The sequence below is a fragment of the Morchella sextelata genome (genome assembly GCF_020137385.1).
Source record: "Morchella sextelata strain SCLS chromosome Unknown scls_16, whole genome shotgun sequence".
In the NCBI taxonomy this organism is placed as follows: domain Eukaryota; kingdom Fungi; phylum Ascomycota; class Pezizomycetes; order Pezizales; family Morchellaceae; genus Morchella; species Morchella sextelata.
The window spans coordinates 1,437,405-1,458,769 of record NW_025408631.1 but is presented as its reverse complement, the minus strand read 5'-3'; the positions used below and the strand labels follow the sequence as shown (position 1 = coordinate 1,458,769).

Here is a 21,365-nt window from a genome sequence, read left to right as displayed (position 1 = left end):
AAATGTAGCCACAAGAAAGAAAGAAGAAGAGGAAAATATACTACTTTGAAAGGAATAAAAAAGGAAGAAGAAGAAGAAGAAGAAAGGTGGAAAGAAGTAGATAGCACACATCACATGCACACACCAGATCCGCCCATAAGTAGTAGTAGTCACCCAGTAAGAAGCAGCGAAAATAGTATTGAAGAAGTAGAAAGTAAAAAAGGGTTAGAAGAAAAAAAGTAGAAAGAAAACAAGAAAATTCATAAAGTCGCTAATATGACTATATACCGTTTTTGACAGAAACCCCCCCACCCACTAACCCGGAATATGAAGCAAGCTCAAGACACACAGATATCGATCTATATATGCCTCGCTAACGTGCGTCTTCTACAACCCATGCCCAGCGTGACGGCCGTGAAAGTGCCTCTTGCGGTATGCCGCCTTAGTGGGCTGCACATGGACCGTAACCGTAGTCGGCGACGCAGTGGTATACGTAGTAACCGTGACCACAACCACCTCCACATTCGGGTCGACGTAGTTATCACCCGCCGCAGGCGTAGACTCAGCTGTGACACTCGAGTCAACAGCATCGACAGCCTTGCTTGGTGCATATCCGTACCCATAGCTGTGCGAGTTGGAGTAGTATCCTTCGCCATCATCCTCACCAGCACCAAGATCTGGAATACCGCCATAGACCGCGGACAAAGTCGAGGACGAGTACGAGCTTTCGGTAGAGCTGGATGTCGACTTGGTAGAAGTTGCAGTTGCAGTGCCGGTAGGAGGCGGGCTAGTCGGGTCGTCGGTCAAGTCGTTCTCGCCATCAGTTGGGCAGCCACCATCAGGGGCGTCTTCAGGGCCATAAGTGACCTGATTGCATCCCGGGATCGCCGCAAGCGGGCCATCGACATCCTCATTAATCGACGGCTCGATGGTGCATTGGTGCATCTCGTCCTCGGTGTAAAGATCAAAGACATCGCACTCCCCAATCTCACCAGTGAGAGAGGTACATTTGTCGATGGCAGACTGGAGGATGGGCACGTCCCACGCATTCATAAAGTCGCCGTGGTATCCGTATCCCAGCGGGTCGCCCGACGAAAACACAAACGTGCCTGCCTGGCCATTAAACGCCGCAACGTTCCAGATGGTCTCGAAGAACAGACTGACGAGCCTGGTCTCGTAGCCGTCGGGGCAGGTGCCGTCATCCATGAGCGAAGGGTACCTCATATGGTCACGGTGATTGTCTGAGTCCTTGCCGTTCCAGCACGATGGGAAGAACACTTCGGCGCGGAGACCGTCGGTGCAGTCGGTTGCCATGTTGGCGGGCATCTCGCGGAGGCCGAGAGCGGCTTTGGCGGGCTCGGCGTAGTTGAGGCAGTTGAAACCGACGGCTTTCTGGCGGAGGGCGGCTTCGGTGCGGTCGGATGCGGTCCAGAGGGACTTCTCGACGACTGGGTAGGGGAAGCTACGGAGCTTGGGGTCACCCGCAATCATTCTAAACCCAGCGGGGAATGCTTTGACATCATCTCCACGGGGGAGATAGTATCTAAAGAATTGCTGGTTAGTATATTGGAAATCGCCACAATAGTGGTAAATATTGCAAATAGAGAGAAATCGTCAAAGCAGCAATAAAAGATAGAAAAAAGATAAAAAAAAAAAACTTACACAAGCATGCCACCCGTCTGGTTGACCTTATTGAACATGCCAGCCTCATCCTGAAAGTACAGCTGTGGTGTCCAGTAGGCAGACAGATCCTGCTTGACCTGGCAACTCGTGCAAGTACTCTCCAACAGCAGGGCCTCAGTTGCACTCTGCGAGAACTCTGTGGTAGCAGTGGCCGCAGCGTTAGCTCAGTTCAATGCTACACTGACTGGTAGTGGTTGATTGTCCGATAATTATGATAAGGAAAAAAAGAAAGAAAAAAGTTGAGTAGTAACAGATAATGATGGATAAAGTAGCAGTAGCAGTAGCGGATAATCAAAATGCTGCAGCAACAATAGCAGCAGCAAATGATGATGATGATGATGATGGATATAAACAACTAAAAAGAAACAAAAAAAAATATCAAAATAGAATATGAAAATGAAGGACTACTTACTATTACCACCATGGATAGTGTGGACATGCTCCGAGACCATTCCAAAGTGTGTAAGTGGGTCGATCCTTTCCACCGTCAGGCTCTGCCTACACGGCAGGCGCCAAAATGCACTTGCCTCCAGGGCAAGCAGAGACAGGACGGTCAATTGGCTCAACAACATCTTCGACATGATGGATTGAATTGATGGCGAGAGATAATGAGTTGAAAAAATTAAAGAAGGGGGGGATGGGTGGGAAGGGAAGGGGGGGAAGGGAAGGGAGGGTAAAAAAAAAAGAATGTGAGAGCGTGATAAGGTTTAAACTAGACGCACAGCGGAAAGGAAGGAAGGAACGACTACTACTAGCTAGCTTGCTACCCCGAACAAAGAGAGTGTGGTGTGTGAACTGAAAAGACGGGACGGCGGGGATGAAGAAGGAGGGAAGGGGAAGAAGAAGAAGAAGAGACGAAGAAAGGGAGAGAGGTCACTAATGTATGCACTCGTGAGTGCGTGAAGTGAAGGAATGCAGGAACGGACACTAGGTTGTAGAATGCCGGGGTGGGGAGCGTGACAGAAGGGGGTTAAGATTTGGGGGTCGTGGTAGTTGGTAGCCAGTGAGAGATACCAGAAATGGGAACTCCAGGTGCTAGGTACATGCATTATATTCCCTACTAGTGCTACTACTAGCTTTCTAATATATTGCCCACGGTGCTGGTTGCTGCTGTCTCAATCTCGCGAGACCTCTACAATTGAATGAGGAAGCCAGTCCACCCACCACCCTGGTGCCTGCTTCGAGGACCCTATCCCATTGTTCCCTTCACCATCATGATCCTCGTCCTACTTGTCCTACTTGGTGGGGGGGGGGGGGGTAGTGGTGTAGAGGGGCGCATCGTCGTCGTCCTTCTCATCATCCAAAAGTGCCGTTTCGACGCAGAACGGTCCAATGTCTGTTCTGCGCTCTGCCATAATAACGCCATAACGCCTCGATCCCCTACCTAATCTTTTATCGCGCGCCGTTATTTTTCTTTATCCACGGGGAGGGAGAGAGAGCGAGGGGGGGGGTGTGGAAAGGCGCCATGGTCCCACCGATTCAAATCTTCCGATACTGTGCTCATTTCCTTTTCCCCATTCCTCGCACCTATCGCAACAATCATATCTGCCTTGGCCCCCTCCCTCAACAACAACATCCCACCGTCTATGTAGCTAGTCACAGGCAATTCCCCAAGAATTGAATTCCTTCGCCGCAGGAGCTCTCTCTCCAATTCAATTGCAACGGTCGGTGGTGGTGGTGGTGGAGGCGGTCCTTCATCGCAAATAGTATTATCTAAACCTTTTTTCCCCCCCAGCTAGCTAGCCAGTCAGCTACGTCTCTTGAAACCCACCGTTACTTCTTCCTCTGCGGTACTGCGGTACTGTGGTCCCTGAATTCATCTCCTCCCCCGTCCTCCTCCCAAAGTCTACCTAGCGCACCACCCCTGGTTTGTTTATTTCCCGGGTTGTGTAGGGTCTGCTGTGCGGTTACTTACTAGTGAGGTGGTGGTGGTGTTACAGCCAGTCACCCACCTTATCTGCTGGCTGATGGCAGAGAGAGAGAGATCAGAGAAGGGTGCAACCTGAGTCACCTCAATTGCGTGTGCCCTGCCCTGCCCTGCCCATCTGAACCAAACTTTTTTCTTCTCCGGTTCCGTACCTGAAGATAAGGTCGCACCAACCAATCGCGCGCCACAACCACCTGGGCGGCTCTGGCGAGACAGGAACAAGAGTAGAGGGCTGAAACCATGTAGATTCCGCTAGTTACTGTCCGCCCTTCACCTCGCTCATTTTCCTCTCACCGGTTAGTTCCCCCCCCCCCCCTAAGCAAGCGCGCACGCCACGGGAAATTAAGACCCTCCTACGTGTGTGGCTGTCTCCTTCCCTTAGTTCTCGCTGCTAACTAAAGTCTCGGCTGCTGCCGAGACGCGACGGTTCCTGACGATCTTGCCAGTGGCCGATGATGTCAACGCGCTAGTTTGCCGTTTTGGGCGGGATATGCATGAAATGGGAGCTATGCACGTGCGGCGACTGACTGTGCTCGGGGGTTGCCTCTACTTTACTGACCGCTGGCACCGAGCTAGAGCAGGTAGGGCGGGAGAGGCTGACCGCTGTGAAGGCGGGAGGGGCTTTATTTTTATTACCTTTTCTCCCCTTTTTCCTTTTCCTTTGTAGATTGTGGGCCAGAGTAGAAGGGATAAGGATAAATGTTAAGTAAGAGATGAGATGAGGAAGTGGAAGAGGCTGAAGAGGCTTAAAACTTTCTTCTTCTTCCTCTGTCTCTATGCCGCCGAGACACATCACATCCGACAAGAAACACCCATAGCAGAGTAGACCCCGAAACATCCTTACTCACTCACTCACTCACTCGCCCGTCCGTCCGTCCGTCCGTCCGTCAGAAAACGGAAAGTCGCAGTCTCCAAAACCTCCAAAACCAAACCACCTCACCCCGCCGAGATGAGCCATCTGTCCTCTGTCCAACTCCCCATATATACGTATGTATGTACGTGATATCTCACTTCACCCTCACTCACTCACTCGAATGAAATTGAGTTAAAATTTCCCGTCCGAAAAAAAATAAAAAAAATAAAAATCAAATCTGTAAATGTAATTACGGCTGTTTGCGGCGCCGTCGGGTTTGTTTGTTTGTGTATCTGTCTGTATGGGTGTGTGTGGGTGTGTGTTTGCGCGTCCGGCCAGGGGTATCGAGGGAGTCGCGGTGAGAAAGGGAGAGGAGGAGAGGGAAGGGGCACGTGTAGAGACGGGTGGGTGGATTAGGTTTAACGTTTAGCTTCACAACCTTCTTTTCTTTGGCAGGCAGCGGCCGGAGGTTTCTTTGTTACGTGGAAGCAAAGAAGGCGAGTCTTAGCTTCGGGTTCCTTAACAGCCACAGCCACAGCTTCCTTTATCCCCAGTCTCCTTACCGAGCCTGTGAGAACTCTAATCCCACCATGGCCAGCTGGTGAGAACTCTAATCTCACCAGCTTGTGAGAACTTTAACCCCACCACTCACTCGCTCACAGCTACCCCGGTTGTTTTAACCTCTCGCTCTCCGCTGAATTATCACTCAGTCGCCGTGATTACTATACAAGAAACATTCTCGCGCCGCGGCCAGATAGATTTATATTGTCGACACGCAGACGTACCTACGGGCATGAAATACTCATGCGGGTACCGGGAGAGTATTATTTCTACTCGTTTCGATTATTGACTGCGCTGTCACGCCCTCTAAATCTCGCCGCAGAATGAATGTCACCCCCACCTCCCTGCACATGCATATACATAGAGTAGCACAGCAAGGTTCTGATCTATAGAGTATACAGAGTAGAGTAACGACCTAATAATATAATAATATCAATGCGAGTAAACAAAGATCTGGTACGGGGAGAGGGGGGTACGTTTACAATTGCGAATTCTGCAAATCTGTGGATCTGGGGTAATTACTAAACCAATGTTGTACAGATGAAGGACTGGTGGTAATATATCTATATATATAGTGGTTGATTGATGTGGGTTAATTAATCTGCATGTGTGTGTACTTGATATAGACATGATGGTGCGAGGAAGGGGGGGGGAATGTATTTGGCGGGTTGGAAATAGGTTTTTCTACACGATATCGCAGGTGCTGTCTAGCGGCTCTAGACTCTACGTTGAGAATTATAAACTGATAAAACGCGATTCACCGCAACGGACGGAGCCCAGTTAACCAATCCACAATAAAGACAAGTATCGTCTTAATACTCGAGGACCACGTACGTACCCGCTCCTCCAACTGACCGACTCCTTTATCGATAGAAACTTCTCCTTGGATCACAGTAGCAACCCTCGCTCCATAAAAAGACCTTAATAGGACGCTCGTCTTTCTGCCCGGCCGACTCATATTAAGCTGCGGTCATAGAATATCACTCTCCCTATCGATAGCCAAGGGGACCCGGATCAACGAAGCCCGCGGACCCTACACACAGCTTGAAATATACCGCGGCACAGCAACTGAGCTGTCTTCAATACCTGCCCGATCCATACACTCGTGAAAGCGATGCGTGCGCACACGGCATCGAGCGGTCCATCCATACGTATATATTGTATGTCGTGGAACTGGGAGGAGGCCGGCTAGACGTATGATAGCATATACGGATAAATCAAGTTACACCCCGTTAAACTGTAGTAATAGTATCTTCGGCCAGGGCGGAGGAGGCGGATGGTGCGCGGCGGGCCATTTCATGGTGGACGATTGAAGTTTGATTGTATCAAGTATGCTCGTTGCCCCACATGTAGGAACACAGCTTCTCACTCGATAGTAGCCTATATATATGCCAAGCTTCTTTCTTCCCTCCTCTTGGGACGGGGGCCTTCGAATCACAAAACAGTCTACGGTAAGCAGTGCGAAATCGAATTCGCAATTGCAACCTAGCAAGAACCGGCTCCAAGCTTCGAATTCCAGAACTCCCTGTGCGTCGGTAGATGGAACTTCAACCACCCACCCACCGTTAGTCCCGCAAGTAGATACCAGAACCACAACAACGCAGGAGCACCAGCACCTACCCAGCTTACACACCTCCTCCCCGGTACCTGGCACCGTAGCTAATGCGCGCATACGGCGTCACGTCAAGCCTGGTAACCAGGAGAAGAGAGGATGTCCAGCCAGAAACCCTAGACCTCGAACTAACGGCCGAAAAAAATAAATACGAGAGATAGAGACGTCAAGAAGGCGCGGCTGAAACTTATTTATTGTGTAAAGCTTAACTTGGGTCTAGAAGGGTGACCGAAGAGTGAGTGTGCGGGGTTTTCTCCGACGTGCCAAGGTTAGGCGGTAGCAGGGCAAGGGATCGGAGGGGGTCAGTTAGATGAGTAAACAAGCAGCAATAGAAAAGATCTAGAACCCGTGTTGCAGTTACTTGTAAGTTCGCTTTCTATCTCCTAAAGGTCACGTCAGCGGATTAGTTTTCTATCTCTAGGATTAGGGAATTCACAGAGTCACGGATTCTCACTCGATCTCGCCTACCTAGTGCTGCTAGTTGCTGTTGCCTGGAATATGTCGGTATCTATGTTTAGCGGTACCTGCAGCATCCAGGGACGAGGAGTGGAGTCGTCGAATCTAGATTTCTTGTCAGTGCAGGGGGTGTCGACGTCGATGTCTTTCGATGGTGATTGTTACACGATTTTTAAGAGCTAGTACGTTGCAGGGGTTCTCTCGTCTAGGGAGCCTGGTTGGGTGTAAGGCGATCAGACATGGAACATCGTCTCGTATCGACATCAGGTATATTGAGCCTAGAGATTGTGTTTAACTCTGTTTGGTGGTATGAATTGTGCAGGGGCGATCGAGGGTGATTATTTGAAGTTCATTCTAAAGGGGAAAAGGTGCCTTAGTTGAATGAAGTTCAGCATCAACCCCTAGATGTTATTTATATAAATGATTCTGACTCTGTTGATGCTCTTGAGTTTATCAGTGTGACAGAGGGTAGTCTTACGACTATTATATCCAAGCCCGACGGGCATAGGTGGCGGGTGCGCTCCTTGATGCCAACTAGCCTAAGGCGCCTAGCGGAGTACACCTATGCCCGGCGGCGGGCATGCGGTTGTCATGCCGAGATAAAAATCCGTCGTTGAATATATAAAAAAAAAGATGAAATGAAATATTGCGTGTATATATAATGCACATGCAGTCCCTCTATTATGCCCACCACTGGCTCTAGGACAACTCGGCACTACATGTACATTAAGTAGTCCCAACGGTCACCTATGTTCCTACGTCTAGCTACATGTACCCGCAGGATCTTGTAACGTCATGTGTTCCCGCAAAAGTTTAACCACGTCCAGCCACCCATTTCTCACCGCAACACCAAGAGCACTCCCCTCATCACCACCCTCAGCACCAGCATCCCCTCCGTTCTCCAATAGCAGCTTTACCACCTCACAACGTCCAAGACTTGAAGCAGCATACAGGGCACTCCACTTCTTGTATGTGCATCTGATATTGGGATTAGCTCCATTCTCTAGAAGCAATTGCACTATCATGTGGAAATCCTTTACAGCCGCCCAACAAAGCGCGCTTCTAACCTCCCATCTTTCTCCCTTCGCGTCGCCGCCGTAGTCCAGCAAAAGTTGCACTATCTCATATCGCCCGTGGAAGGCTGTAGAGTCGAGGGCCATCATCCCAGCGCATGATACGTTGGGGTCTGCACCTTTCTTCAAAAGACGTTCGACAATCCAGGATGATCCGTTGCTGCTTGCAATGAAGAGCATTGTATGCCCATGCTTGTTTACGGCATTGATGTTTGGTGGCTCCAGGACCCATAGTGCTTCCAGCTGCTCTCCAAATTCATACACAGCAGCGATATGCCATGGAGTCAGTTCGTCGAACTTGAGCTCTTCAAGGGAGTCTATTAATATCTTTTCCAGGCCCCTTTCAAACTCATGAAACTTTCCGGGCTCGGGCATGCGGTACTCGAAGGTGCGCTCCGAATTGGGTATTCGATAAGTATCGAACAAATCCGCATATGCTTTGTACCAATCTTTAGAATGTGTATTCAAGAACATTATCAGCTGCTCTGATAACTCTGCGTCTTTCTGCTGATCCAGGCACGCCTGGACATGCATCGGCCAGAACATAACTGGATACTTGCTGGCATAATCGTCCAAGTCAATCTTCCTCAGGGTGTTTGGGCCACTCAGGAAGGCAAGGCAAGTCTTAGCAACTAGAATGTGTGAATCGACCATGGGGGCATATTTATTTTCAAGGAAATCTCGTATTGATGGATGCGCGATCTTCACGACGTCCGACTGCTGGTCTATGGTAAGGAGGTTATGGCATAACTTGAGCAAAACGTTCCCCGTCAACCTTTCCTCTTGAGGAAAGTTCAGAAAGACAAATTTCGCCAATTCGTCGGGTGAGCATGGCTCGAACGCACACATCACCCACATCAACGTTTTTAGTGCAATCCCAGGCCCTTGGCCTGGCTCCGTTTGTATCCGCTCATACGCATCTTCATATAAATCCTCTAGACTCTGTGGAAGCCTTCCTAGACTCTTCTTCACATCACTTTCAGCGCCCAGGGAAAGTATTTGCCCCATCTGAAACTGGGCCCACCAAAGCCTATCAGAAGTGTGACTAGTTACAAACATCAGCCTCCAGTATTCAGGGTGCACTTGATGGAATACGAAACGTCATACACTCCCTGGGATCCCTCAACAATACCTCTAACAATTTGGCTTCTCAACTCGTCGGAGGACTCGCCGCGCAGAAACTGTCTTTCTTCGACAGATGCAGCTATTCTACGCTGGAGGAACTTCTTGATGTTTTCTATATTGTCGTTGATCCGAGCGTTCGGGACGCCGCTTTTTCACCTCGGATATCAGTCGGCATCATCTCAAATGGCATATTTTGAGTTCGTACATTAGTCTGGAGTCATTTTGAGCTGCTGCCAGTGCACTGGTTAATATTAGTGGTTCTTCCATGGGTAGTTGTTAGTTTGTAGGATGTGATGTTGGTTGGATATGGAAATATTTGCCCAAATCCGAAAGGATAGGAATCAGTCACCTGCAGTGTATCAGCTGAAAATAAGGGATTCAGTGAGTGTGGGTGGTTCTGACCCCTCTTTCGTTCAGGTGTGGCATGAAAGCCAAGAATCATGATTTGTCACTCACAAATCATGTATCAAGATGCGGCTAGACAGCAACGGATGCTCTATGGATCTAGTAGGAACAGATCTATTTCGAAGGCTCCAGCTCCTAGCAGTCCTTATTCCAAGCGTCCTCCTTGTCCAGCGGGAATAGGGTAATAGGTTGGTACGTGTTTCCCCGCGGCTAGAAACACGAGTTCTCACTCGGGGTCTTCCGCCCACTCAACTCGTGTTCGTATATACACCAACCACAGTTGATTCTCTCTACCAACCACAGCTAGCCGCAGCCGCATTTGTCGTACAGCGATCTTTGTCGATGCTCCGTACTGCTCACAAAACATATACGAACCAGTCTGCAAGGCTTGAGTATCGATCCCCCCGAGATCTCCCACACCTACTCACCATCCCTGGTACTCCTTCACTCCCCGCACACGGCGCTCATGTTGAAGATCGAAGACGTAATGTTGTCACATCACTAACCATACCCCACCAGACTCGCGGAGCACAGCTGGAACCAAAACCCAACAGACGAAACAGTAAGCTAAGGACACCAATAGACGGCGTAACCCCCAGAGCGAAGCGTACACACGAGCTAGACGCAGCACCACAAAAAGACGCAAAGGAATTCCTATTGGCTCATCCAGCAGTAGAAGCACAGAACCCATCCGCGCCGCAATTGGCCCGCTTAGAAACACAGCCTCTCACTCGGCCCTTCCATCCACTCGTTTGCCTGATGGACCCCCAACCAGGAACCACCAACCACCAGCCACGACTAAAGCCGTAACCGAGCCAACAGGAACCCCTCCACGCTCCACATCTCATCTCATCTCATCTCTCCGCATCTCCGCGAATCAGGCCAATATGCAATTCCTGTACCCCGAACAGGGAGCACCGCTGTCCGTCGTCTATTTTAGCCTTTGCTCGTATATTCCCCGTAACTCAAGAACCTGGAGGCGTGACTATGCAGGGAAAATCTAGTATTTAGAGCCTGGACCTGGAGGTAGAGGTAGAGATAAGGTACGTGGCGGCATTGGCCTGTTTCAAGGAAGCTTGGAGTAGAGGATAGCCTGGGCTGTTAAAATTGGCGAGATCCGGGTTGATGAAATAGGTGCTCGGAAGGCCCTGTTTTTTTAGTTGTCTCAAGATAATAGGTGGATTCGTAGGGTACGGTCGGGGTTGAGGGGTGGGGGTTGTCGAGTCATTTTTCATGATGCGGGGACTAACGAAGGTTAAGCGGTCGAGTTTGTTGGGTGGATAGGGTTGATATTAACTGAGGCAGCCATGCGCTTTCCTTTGAAATAGGTAGGGGAGAAAACGAGAAATTCGTCAGAGTATATATAATTCGCTGCTTTTAGACAAAAAAGTGGCATTGCAGAACCCGTTGCTACTAATATTCTGAGATTTCTTTATATACGTAATCAACATTTCATCCCTGGATTATTTTTGTAATTTTTCCCAAACCGGATCTTCTTCACGAAGAGATTCCACAAATCCGCACTCCTTTAAGAGCTCTGCACCCCCAAAATCTAAGGAGGACGATTGAGTTAGTTAAAACCTCTAACATATGTTTAGGGGATTTGCGTGCGAAACATCACGTCCTCGTACCATTTCATTTCCTCTTCCTGTCAATTTCCATTTCTCCATTTCCCGCTTCCTTGCGCGTAAAAGGGTGAGTGGATGACGGGAATGCAATTTATTTTTTCATTTAATTACACGCATACATTTACATAGAAATGATGCAACAGCTGAGTTAGTCACAAATTATCACTCGCTCTACTCTATGTCTTCATTTTTCTATTGCATGTACTTTAAGTACTATGTAGGTTTCCTATTAAGAATATCTAGCCAAGCACCCCACCCAACCATGCATAGCCCTCTCCATCTCCGCCACCACAACAAAACCCGAAAAAGAAAGTTTAATAGAGCAATTCTTATATGAAATTACAATTCCAAATACGTGCCTCCTGCGCCATATAACTACACCCGCTGTAATCAAACGTGCAGAATCATGCAACGAATTCATCTTGCAGTACGTAAATTTGTGTCACTCCACCTTGTATCATCAGTGTATCAAGGAGGGATAAGAAGCAAAGATGCCAAGAGCCATTGTTCTGAATAAAGTAAGGACTCACGAATCACAGAATATCACGCCATGTTCAGCAACATAAGTTATGGCGAGTTGTTTTTTTTCTACAGTAACTCGGTAGGTAAAACAACCTCGAGATCGCAGAGAATCCAACACAACATTTTAAAAACCAGCAGCATCAATGATTAAATCTATAATACAGGGTATGTATATACTCGCTGCCATCACAAAAAGAAAAGAAAAAAACTCAAAAAGCCGCGCCGGAACAAAAAGCCTAAAAACATAGAAAAGAAGAAAAAAGAGCGTGACTATGACTTCGTACATTTTAAACCCTAGCTATCCCAATTAAACCACATCGAACCTGATAAAGGTATCCGCCATGGAGTTCCTGTTATCTGACGCCTGAACAGCCGGCTTTCCATCCAGCGTGACCATGTTGACGACACCAATGGTGTTGATGTTCATCAAACTGATGGAGCTGCTGCCCTGGATCTCCAACATGTTCTCCTGGCAGTTTGAGCCCCCAGCCCTGCTGCTACAGTTTGTGCTGTAGTCCTCAAAGAAGGAGTAGAGTCCCGCGCCGTACACGAGCATGTCCGAGGACTCAAGGATTCTGAGACCCCATGACTTGCGGCAGGAGGCAGTGGTGCAGGTCTCGTAGGTAGGGTCGTTGAACTCATTGTCGACGGGGAAGATACCAGTGGCGACAGGATTGGACTGATAGTAGGGAGTCTCGGTCTGGCCGACAGCCATGAAGACGTTGCTGGTGTTCTGGAACTGGTACTGGTAGAGGACATTGTGCTCTGATGCGACACCGTACATCCAGACTGGGCCAACCTCGCTCTCGGCATAGATACCACGGGCGTTGTAGAGGGTGACACGGTTGAATGGGGCATCGAGAGCATGATCACTGGTCCACGCCCAGACGTTCTCCATGTAGACACTAGCAGTCTTTCCAATGTGCATCAGCATGAAAGCGGCAAAGCAGCTTGTGTTTGGTGTGGTGATACGGGCGGTACCGTTTCCAGTTCCAGCACCAAGCTCGTTTGCCAGACATTCAGCGTTGTTCAAGTCGGTACCAGCGGAGCCACCAACACGGAAATGGACGTCCCACATGGCGTTGACACCTTGTTCGCCTTCTGGGTCGGCGGAGTTCCACTCAAGGAGCACTGCACCAACTTGAGGACCCTTGGTCTGGAAGAGGAGATCAGACATCTCAACTGTACCGACATCGCCAGGGTTTCCAACTTGAAAGACAGGGATGGGGTTGTTGACGTCTTTGAAAGCAGCACCATTGGCCATAATGACAGACCAAGCCTCACCAACGACACGAGTTCCAGTGGGAACGAAGACAGTGTCAGAGACAATGTACACTCCGTGGTCAAAGTAGATGATCTTCCCTGAGTCCGCGTTGTCCTTGAAAGCAGCCCTGAGGACTTCGGTATCATCAGTCACACCATCACCCTTGGCACCAAGTCCCTTGACGGAGACAAAGTTTGAAACATCCTCATCCTCGTACTGGGGTCTTGTGCGCTCGAAGATGGTCTCTGAGCCAGAGATAAGAAGCGTTGCAGGCTTTTCAACGTTACGGGTAAGAACTCCCTGGACCGAAGTAACAGTGCCGTTTCCACCAGAGTAGTCTCTGCCCTGGCCCCAGAAGTCGATGGTATTATCGCCTTCTCCGGAAAGAATGGTAGCATTGTTACCGATGTTGAAAACAGCCTTGGGGACATTGGTGAGCTGGACGTTATCGAGAATGACCGTGCCCGCAGCATCTAGGGTGGATATCGAGGTCTTGTTTGTGCGGATACCGATTGGGGTGTTGGAGATAGACGAGTCAAGAACAATCATCGAGCCAAGAGTTGCCGATCCGGTTTTTGCATCCACAGACGAGATATCGATACCAACACCGCAGTCCTGGATGTTGACGGACTTGAAGGTCCATTGCCAGTTCCAGGCCATCATGATTGCAGTCTTGCAGTTGGTAAAGGTGAAGTTACGGGTCATGAACTGTTGGTTTCCCATGAACGCACACTCGTTACCACCGTTGAAGGAGAGATCGCTCATAAACCCGCCAGACCCATTCTCCATGAAGATACCACGGTCCTTCCTGGTCTCGTTCTGAGAACCTTCAAAGTGGATGTTCTGCAGAGTGGTTGCCTGCGCAACCTGCCAATGGATACCGGTAGGCACCTCGACGGATGTCATACCAGTAGTATCGAGGATAAAGTTACGGACGATGCGGAAGAAGTTGTTCTGGTTGGTGTACCACTGGGCACCGTAGCCCTCAGGAATATACGGATCAGCATCAACGAGGGCGAGACCAGTGAAGTTGGCAGTACCCTTGATGGTGGGACGGTTGGTTGGGTCACCAATGAGTTGGGAATAGTAGACTGCAATGATAGGGCTAGAAATGGAGTATGTTCCAGGTGGGAAGTAAACTACAGCGGGAGTGACAGTTGAGGAGTCGCAGGTTCCGCCCATGCAGCGGGCACCTTCCTGGATGGCAGCGTTGATAGCATTTGTGTCATCAGTTACTCCATCACCTGTTTATTTTTGATTAGCAGCTGATTTGGGGAAATGGGAGGAGGGTGAGAGGAGTATATATATACCTTTGGCACCATAGTCACGGACGTTCCTGAAGACTTTGTATGTGGATGAAGCATTGTTGAAAGTGGCGACACCCCTCTTCTCGATAGTCTCAAGCCAGTAAGACGAAGGAGTATTATCATTAACGTCGACTTCTGCGTCGACTCCAAAAGTGCCTTCTGCGTCGACACCAAGAGTGGTGTTTTCTGCGTCCACTTCGACGTGAAGATCTCTATGGCGATGCAAATTGTGAATAGATGCAGCAGAGACCGCCTGAAGAGTGGCCGCCAGGGCAAGAATCTACAAGATGAGGTTAGAATAAGCTACATCGGCCAAGAATGATCCAGAGGCGCGTGCATAAAGCTTGCACGTGGTTCAAATTTGTACTTACAGAAAAGCCAAACTTGACCAGATTCTGCCGATGACTAGCACCGGGGCTGGTGAAAGATACCATGACAGTGGGTGTTTTAAGTTTAATGTATCTGCAGTGGGGGTGCCTGTGTTAGATGGAGGTAAGGGGTAAATGGTAAAAATGTTGAGGGAATGAAACACCTACGATTTCAGAGAGTGAGAGTATGTTTTATACAGTGAACAGAAAATAAAGAATGAACAATTTCACTAAGAGAGTGTGGTGATGAAAGAGTTGTCTACCTGAAAGAAAGAAAGAGAGGAAGAGATTGGGGGGGTGGGTGGATGAAATAGTCTTTGATGTTTTTCTTTGCTTTCGACTCACTCTTTCTATGGTAGCTCAGTATAGACGCGGTGATTCACTATTTTTAAATTTTGGCGAGGGGCAGGGGGCTTGGGGTATGTCTGAAACATTGAATGATCTGCAGCTTGCAATCTACCCTTTCCGTCTCTGTTCCTGGCAGCAAAGAAAGTTATCTCCGGCGAAGACGCAGTCAAGTTTAATCAGTTTGTTGGTCCTCAGCACAGCTTGAATATGCGCCGCCATTAACAGCCCCTGCCCAGATCTCTGGATTTGCACTCTCGCTTCTCTAGATCTCTTGGAGCCATTGGAATTAGGTTTTGGTGAAAACTACACCTGCGTCGAAACTCTATCGTCCCCGTTTTGTGCACATCGAAACGGATAAGGGGCGTCAACTGCCATGCCCCTGAGGCTCTGAGCTTGCGCAACGGTATACCCATGCATGATTCGATGCGAACCTTTCCACTTGAGCTTGGTCCTGCATCACTACCTCATTCGACATGCGCCACTCTGCAGAAAAGTGGGACCTTTATCATTTCTCGCTAAGGATGGGTGCCTCCGATTCGACAGCAAGACTGCCTATCGTCAAACAGTAGGTAGGCACTTGACGAGGTGAATCGTCCACTGACCGCTCTTGGCGGATGGATTGCAGCGACACGTAGGTTCATACCTAACTCCCCAAACTTAATTCACGTTTGAGAGCTCTATCTCCCTCCCTCTCCTCAGCAACGTCGTGGAAAACCATTGCTCAGTGATGGATGAGAGGAGGTCCATATTCTCTCTGTATGAAAAGTCTAAGTGTTGTCAGTCAACAAAGACTGTTTCATGATGCCTGTCCACCGCGTTTATACCCCCCTGAGCGGTACATACATAATTCGGTTACCGTACGGTACGGGAACGACTTGGGCGTCTAAAAGCACACGCAATCTCATGAGATGTTTACTCAGCCCTATACCTCAGCTATCTGAGCAATAGCCAGGAACCCCCACGTCCAATACTGACCCTTCATATAGGTACATACATACATAGCTTGTCCATATCTAGCCAAGGTCCTCTTTTCAACTACCAGATCCGACGTTGAAAGGCGAGTCAGCGCTGAAAGACTCTTCACGAAGCGCCAAAAGACAGTCTGTATGCGTATTTTTATAAAGAAGCACAAAGGGGCTTCAAAGTAAAATTATTAACTTCAATAGTTAATTAAGCCGCGCCGTCGGTCGTCGGGCCAAGAGATCGGTTACACTTACCAAGGACGGAGAATCTTACTATTATGCTCCTCGCTAGAGCGATTTAGTCCAGCAACCAACTTTAACGTCGAATCTACGTTTTTTTATCAAAGGCTAGAGGTGGAAAATACGTGTACGCACTCGCGGCTCGCCATTCAACTGGCACAGAATGCAATTCGGCTCATCAGGTTGCCTTCCTTCTTCCTTTTCAAAATTCATGCTCGTCGGTGTGGATGTGTAAGGCTAAGAGTTCGTACAGAACGTATATATGGATATATGTATTCTCTAGGGTTTGGTGTTTATTCGAACAAAACAGAGTAAAAGATTGAAAGAGGATGATTTCATAGTTGGTGGCTAGCAAAGGGAGCACACGAAGCTCTCAAGTCACTCGATAACCGTTTTTACGGGTATCCGTAGTATGTGTCCCTATTGCTGCAAAATAGCAAAATTGACAAGTTCATATCTGTCAAGTTCAAGCTTGTATCAAAACCCATGTTTGATATTCAATTATCTCAGAAATTGGCATATATTTCATGGTCCCATAGACGCATACTAATTACAAGAAAGGTCCTTAAAACAACAAACATTAGGCTGTGGTATCACGCTTCCCATCATGTTCTATATGAACATTTTGTTCCTTCTCAATATCATTTGGCAGGGACCCCAGGGCACGTTCCCCGAATAGCAGATCAATCTCCTCCAATGAGACACCCTTTGTCTCCTTGAAGACAAAGAATACAGTGGGAAGGGTGACAACGAAATCTAAGGGTGGATGCAATTAGTATGTATAATCACACCAGTGATGTAAGGTAGAGAAAGAGCGGGACTTACTGAAGGCCACAAAAACAAAGTAATATTTCCATTTGAGTTTTGCCAGTGCTTGCGGCGAAACCTGTGAGAACAGAACGTTGACGAGCCAGTTTCCGATACCAGCTGCAAAAGCGTTTCCGTTTCCACGAATTTGCATGGGCTGTCGTGGTTGTTAGTTTCATGGATTGATGCCATATTGTGGCTCCAGGGATTTGCTTACCATGACTTCCGACATATAAGTCCATGATATCGGTCCAAAACTAACAGAAAAAACCATTGATACCAAAAATATCATAGCCACACCAGCCCGTGAAAGTGATTCATTTTCCCCATCAGGGTTCTTGGAGTTTAGGATAGCTTCGACAATTAAGCAGAGACTGATACCGATTGTTCCAAAGAGTAGCGGCTTACGACGGCCGACACGATCAATGAGGAAGAAAATAAAGAATGCGTCTACAGTATGATTAGTACTTGGTCTGCATCTTGGCTTTTCCCTTATTCGGGCAACTCACTGGTAACAGGACCGACAATGTTGTATAAACCAGAGACGAGAAGGGCCTTTTTTCCAGTTATTCCCAGCGCTTCATACATCTGTGTCTGGTAGTAGTTGATGACATCTGCGAGCGTATATAAGCAACTGCTACAACAAAACACAATCAAGAAGTTCCATTCGGGAATACTCACTAATACCGGTGAGTTGTGTAAAGACCTGTACCATAACTCCGTGCATGAGACGATTCCTCCATTGCGGGACCGTAAACATAACACTCCAACTCCTTACAACCAGTGTCTTTTCAGCAAGAATCGTCTGTCTGATTTCATTGAACTCAGACATAATCCATTCATCATTACGGCCATTGGCATGCAGCTTTTTCAAAATTCTAAGAGCTTCCTCTTCATTATCCTTTTCGATAAGCTGGCGAGGAGACTCTGGGAACCAGATGAGACCGAGCGCGAGAATTCCAGCAGGGACTCCTTGGAACGCAAGGGGGAATCTCCACTGAAAACTACTGCTGTCTGAGGCGTGTGCGGAACCGTATCCCACCCTAAAGAAGATGTTATATTTTCCCTTTTCTTTATGAGTGGTGAAATTAGGGGGGATCTCTCTTACCATGTAGAAACAATGAAACCAAGCCCAATCATCTGCTGGGATAACCCGACCAAGAAACCACGCCTCTTGGCTTTACATATGTTAGATCCTGGGGAAAAAGAAGGTTACGTAGACGGGTGAACTAACGATGAGCAAGCTCGGCACAGTATACAGGGACAGCGCTGCTCATAATTCCAACTGCCCACCCCGTAATGATACGGCCGACAAGCATCATGGCCAGATGTGTTGAGGCCGCTTGAAGAATTGCTCCAACAACACATACAACAGCTCCTATTTGGATACTCCTAGAAACTTTGTCAATGGTCAAGTACTATGGGCATAACTCTGGGCTGGATTGTGTTTACTAACACTCTTCGACCAAGTCTGTCCATGGTATATCCTCCAGATAAGGCACCAAATACAGCACCACCTGCAAAGGTCGATACTATAGCTCCCAAAATTGGAGAATCACTTGTTGTGTCAAAGTAGCCCAAAAAGTGCTTAGATGCGATGACATCGGTCATAACACCGCTGTCATATCCAAACAAGAAACTCTAATTGTAGAAAAAAAATCCATTGTTAGAAATTTCAAAACTCCTGTATATGATCAATGTTTGGGGAGGTTTGTAAAACATACCCCCAAACACGCGAAGAACGCGATGTTGAATGTGAAAAGCTTTCCCATGGTGAATGATTTCCTGGGGCAAAATGTTCTGCGTCTACTTCCCCGATATCTTTAAGGCTCAAGGACTATACAGCTTTTGCCTTTGGGTGGAGACTTCGATGTATGATATTGTGGGGAGAGCCGCTTCTTAAAGTTCACATTATCAGTCGGTTTACTCGTGCGTCAACCGGAACCCCAACTTTTGCCCCCGATACCCCAGAAAAAGTGGCTAAATCCTAATACCGATGAGGAAAATTTTGAGATTACTCGGCTAAATATTCTCTTAGCGAATCTTTTGGGTGGTAAAAATTTTGCGAGTCGTGATGTGTGATTGGGTTTGTGTAGGGGCCCAAGGACCACGAACTGTATGCAACCGGGGACCCCAGGTGGGGTGCATACATACCTGGTCTACCTTCTTGGAATCTGGGGCACGAATATCCGAAAAGCTCTATGATTGGCGTCTGAGACGGCCGTGGCGCATTGGCAACGGCTGTAGAAAAGGCCTTGTATTGATAGCAACTTTGCAAGTTCGGGTCAAGGCCCCCCGAGCCTGTGCGTGGATTTTTCCTTGAGTTTTACCATATTCCCATTAATGCAAGCTTCGATCCAGATCTCATTTAATAAAGTTTTTGCCCCCAAGTTGAGGTTTCAAAAACATTAGAAATTTCGGGCCTGGATCGGATTATATAATTATACTGGTATATCTTTTTTCTATACTTTGCAAACAACTGTTTGAGTTCGAGGGGTAAGCTATACTAGGACTTAATAAAACTAAATAGCAGCACATCCGGTTGCCCGACGACTTGTATCAATAAACTAATGCCTGACTTTGTAAAGTCTTATGTATTCGGGGGGCCCGAGATTACGGGTGTATGTAGCGGCACTGTCATCCCATCCTCTGCAGTAGCTCAGCCCAAGACTTAGCTTAAACCGGGGAATTTTGCTGTTCTCTCATGGGTGCTTTGGTTAGGTACATACATACCGCCCTCTCTGTGGTTGAGTATATTGTAGAGTAGATGGCTGGTAGCAGGACTCTAGTAGGTAAAGTCATGGGGTGTTAGCTTATGAATAGTCTGGTCCGATCCGGGTCAGGTCTATTTTAATTTACAGGGGTATATTTCAGACCATTTAGACCGTGTTGCGATGCTTGATTCCCCCTCCAATTGGAGCTGGAGTTCCGCTTTTTTTTGGCGGGCAACGACGCGTGAGATAGGTAACCTGTGGTATTTTTTTGATGTTGAGCCTAAGATTTAAGTCATCACAGACAAGTTTGTGAATACATGGGAGACTGTAGATAACTTCCAAGATGGAACTGAAGCTAGATACCTGCGATTTACCTTGGTAGTGCACATAAACTCAAGGCCCTGCACCCCGCTTTACATTACCCCAGGCGTTCCTCCGCAGTTTCCAAAAAGCGCTTGGTCCCTTGATAGCACTCTAGGCCTCGATACACCCTACACCGACAATCAATACCGGATAAACTCGATTATTATTTCGTGGCCACCGGGTTTTGGATTCTTACTAAAATTTGTGTCCGTGATCAGTGAAGTCACCGCATGTCTCGCTTGAGGCTTACGTATTAATCGGGTGGCGCCGTCCCTAAGAAAATCCAAGCTTTTTGGTTCTTTTTAGCTTCAACTCATTCATCCAGGATATAAGACCTACATGCAATTCCCACCTAAAGAACCACGACGCTGAACTAGGGATTTAAGATGGATAATAACTCAAATAGATCACTTGTCCGACACCTATTTGGTGAACTAAGCATAACCAGAAAAAAATTTAGAAAAAAAGAAAGTAAAAAACATCGGAGGCAATTGTGGTGTCCCATCGAGTGAGACTGTACGACGCGGTTTCCCAGGGATTAGGCACAGGCACAATTCACAAGGAGGCACAGATCTTGCTATGTAACTCCAACCGAGCCGTTATTAAAATTCCGGATGCCCGGGCCGAGAACACCTTTAGCCTGTAGAGTGTCTTGAAATCCCGATGAAGGAATTGCGAGTGATTGCTTGTGACCACACTTATTGGCGTGATGAAGGTTACTTGGTCTATGACGTCTAAGTTCGACGCCTTTTGGATAATCCTCTCAAGTCGACCTTATTGTCTTTAGAGAGAGGCTATCTAGCTCGGACCACAATCTGTAAAACTGAAATTGGGGGCTGCGGCAACCGAAAATAATGATGCCTGCTTGTATTCATTTAGTCAGATATACTATCTACATCAGGGCGAGGAGCGAAAACTTTACGAACCGGAAGCTTTCAAATTTTCAAAGAAATATCCTCACATACTTTGGCCTCGAAGTCGGGATTGGGTACCGAAAGTTTAGCAAAACTCTAGGCTGCATAGCGTATACGTATCGGTATACGTTATGCATCTTCAAGAGAATTTTAGCTGACGGATTTGATGCGAAGGATACATGAAGATGAATGAGTTTGAGGGTCTCGGTATGGGGGCTACGTTCAACCTTGTGTTCTCTTCATCTAGCTGTTCT

General features: G+C 47.8%; 4 protein-coding genes across 4 annotated transcripts; all 4 read right to left on the bottom strand.

Annotated features, from left to right (window-relative positions):
• Positions 1-366: 366 nt before the first annotated feature.
• H6S33_004102 (uncharacterized protein) lies at positions 367-2,243 on the bottom strand (the record flags this gene model as incomplete). Its single annotated transcript, XM_044835472.1, has 3 exons — positions 367-1,522; positions 1,642-1,798; positions 2,075-2,243. The coding sequence occupies 3 exons, from the start codon at positions 2,241-2,243 to the stop codon at positions 367-369; spliced, it is 1,482 nt and encodes a 493-aa protein (XP_044691636.1).
• A 5,589-nt stretch (positions 2,244-7,832) lies between these two features.
• H6S33_004101 (uncharacterized protein) lies at positions 7,833-9,536 on the bottom strand (the record flags this gene model as incomplete). Its single annotated transcript, XM_044835471.1, has 3 exons — positions 7,833-9,189; positions 9,252-9,416; positions 9,475-9,536. 3 exons carry the CDS (start codon positions 9,534-9,536, stop codon positions 7,833-7,835), a joined length of 1,584 nt encoding a protein of 527 aa, XP_044691635.1.
• Positions 9,537-12,131: 2,595 nt separating this feature from the next.
• Positions 12,132-14,829, bottom strand: H6S33_004100 (uncharacterized protein; the record flags this gene model as incomplete). Its single annotated transcript, XM_044835470.1, has 3 exons — positions 12,132-14,332; positions 14,399-14,675; positions 14,767-14,829. 3 exons carry the CDS (start codon positions 14,827-14,829, stop codon positions 12,132-12,134), a joined length of 2,541 nt encoding a protein of 846 aa, XP_044691634.1.
• Positions 14,830-16,893: 2,064 nt separating this feature from the next.
• H6S33_004099 (uncharacterized protein) lies at positions 16,894-18,892 on the bottom strand (the record flags this gene model as incomplete). The annotated part of the gene is made up of 9 exons (XM_044835468.1): positions 16,894-17,069; positions 17,139-17,277; positions 17,338-17,570; positions 17,630-17,734; positions 17,802-18,163; positions 18,229-18,298; positions 18,355-18,512; positions 18,577-18,761; positions 18,845-18,892. 9 exons carry the CDS (start codon positions 18,890-18,892, stop codon positions 16,894-16,896), a joined length of 1,476 nt encoding a protein of 491 aa, XP_044691633.1.
• Positions 18,893-21,365: the final 2,473 nt, after the last annotated feature.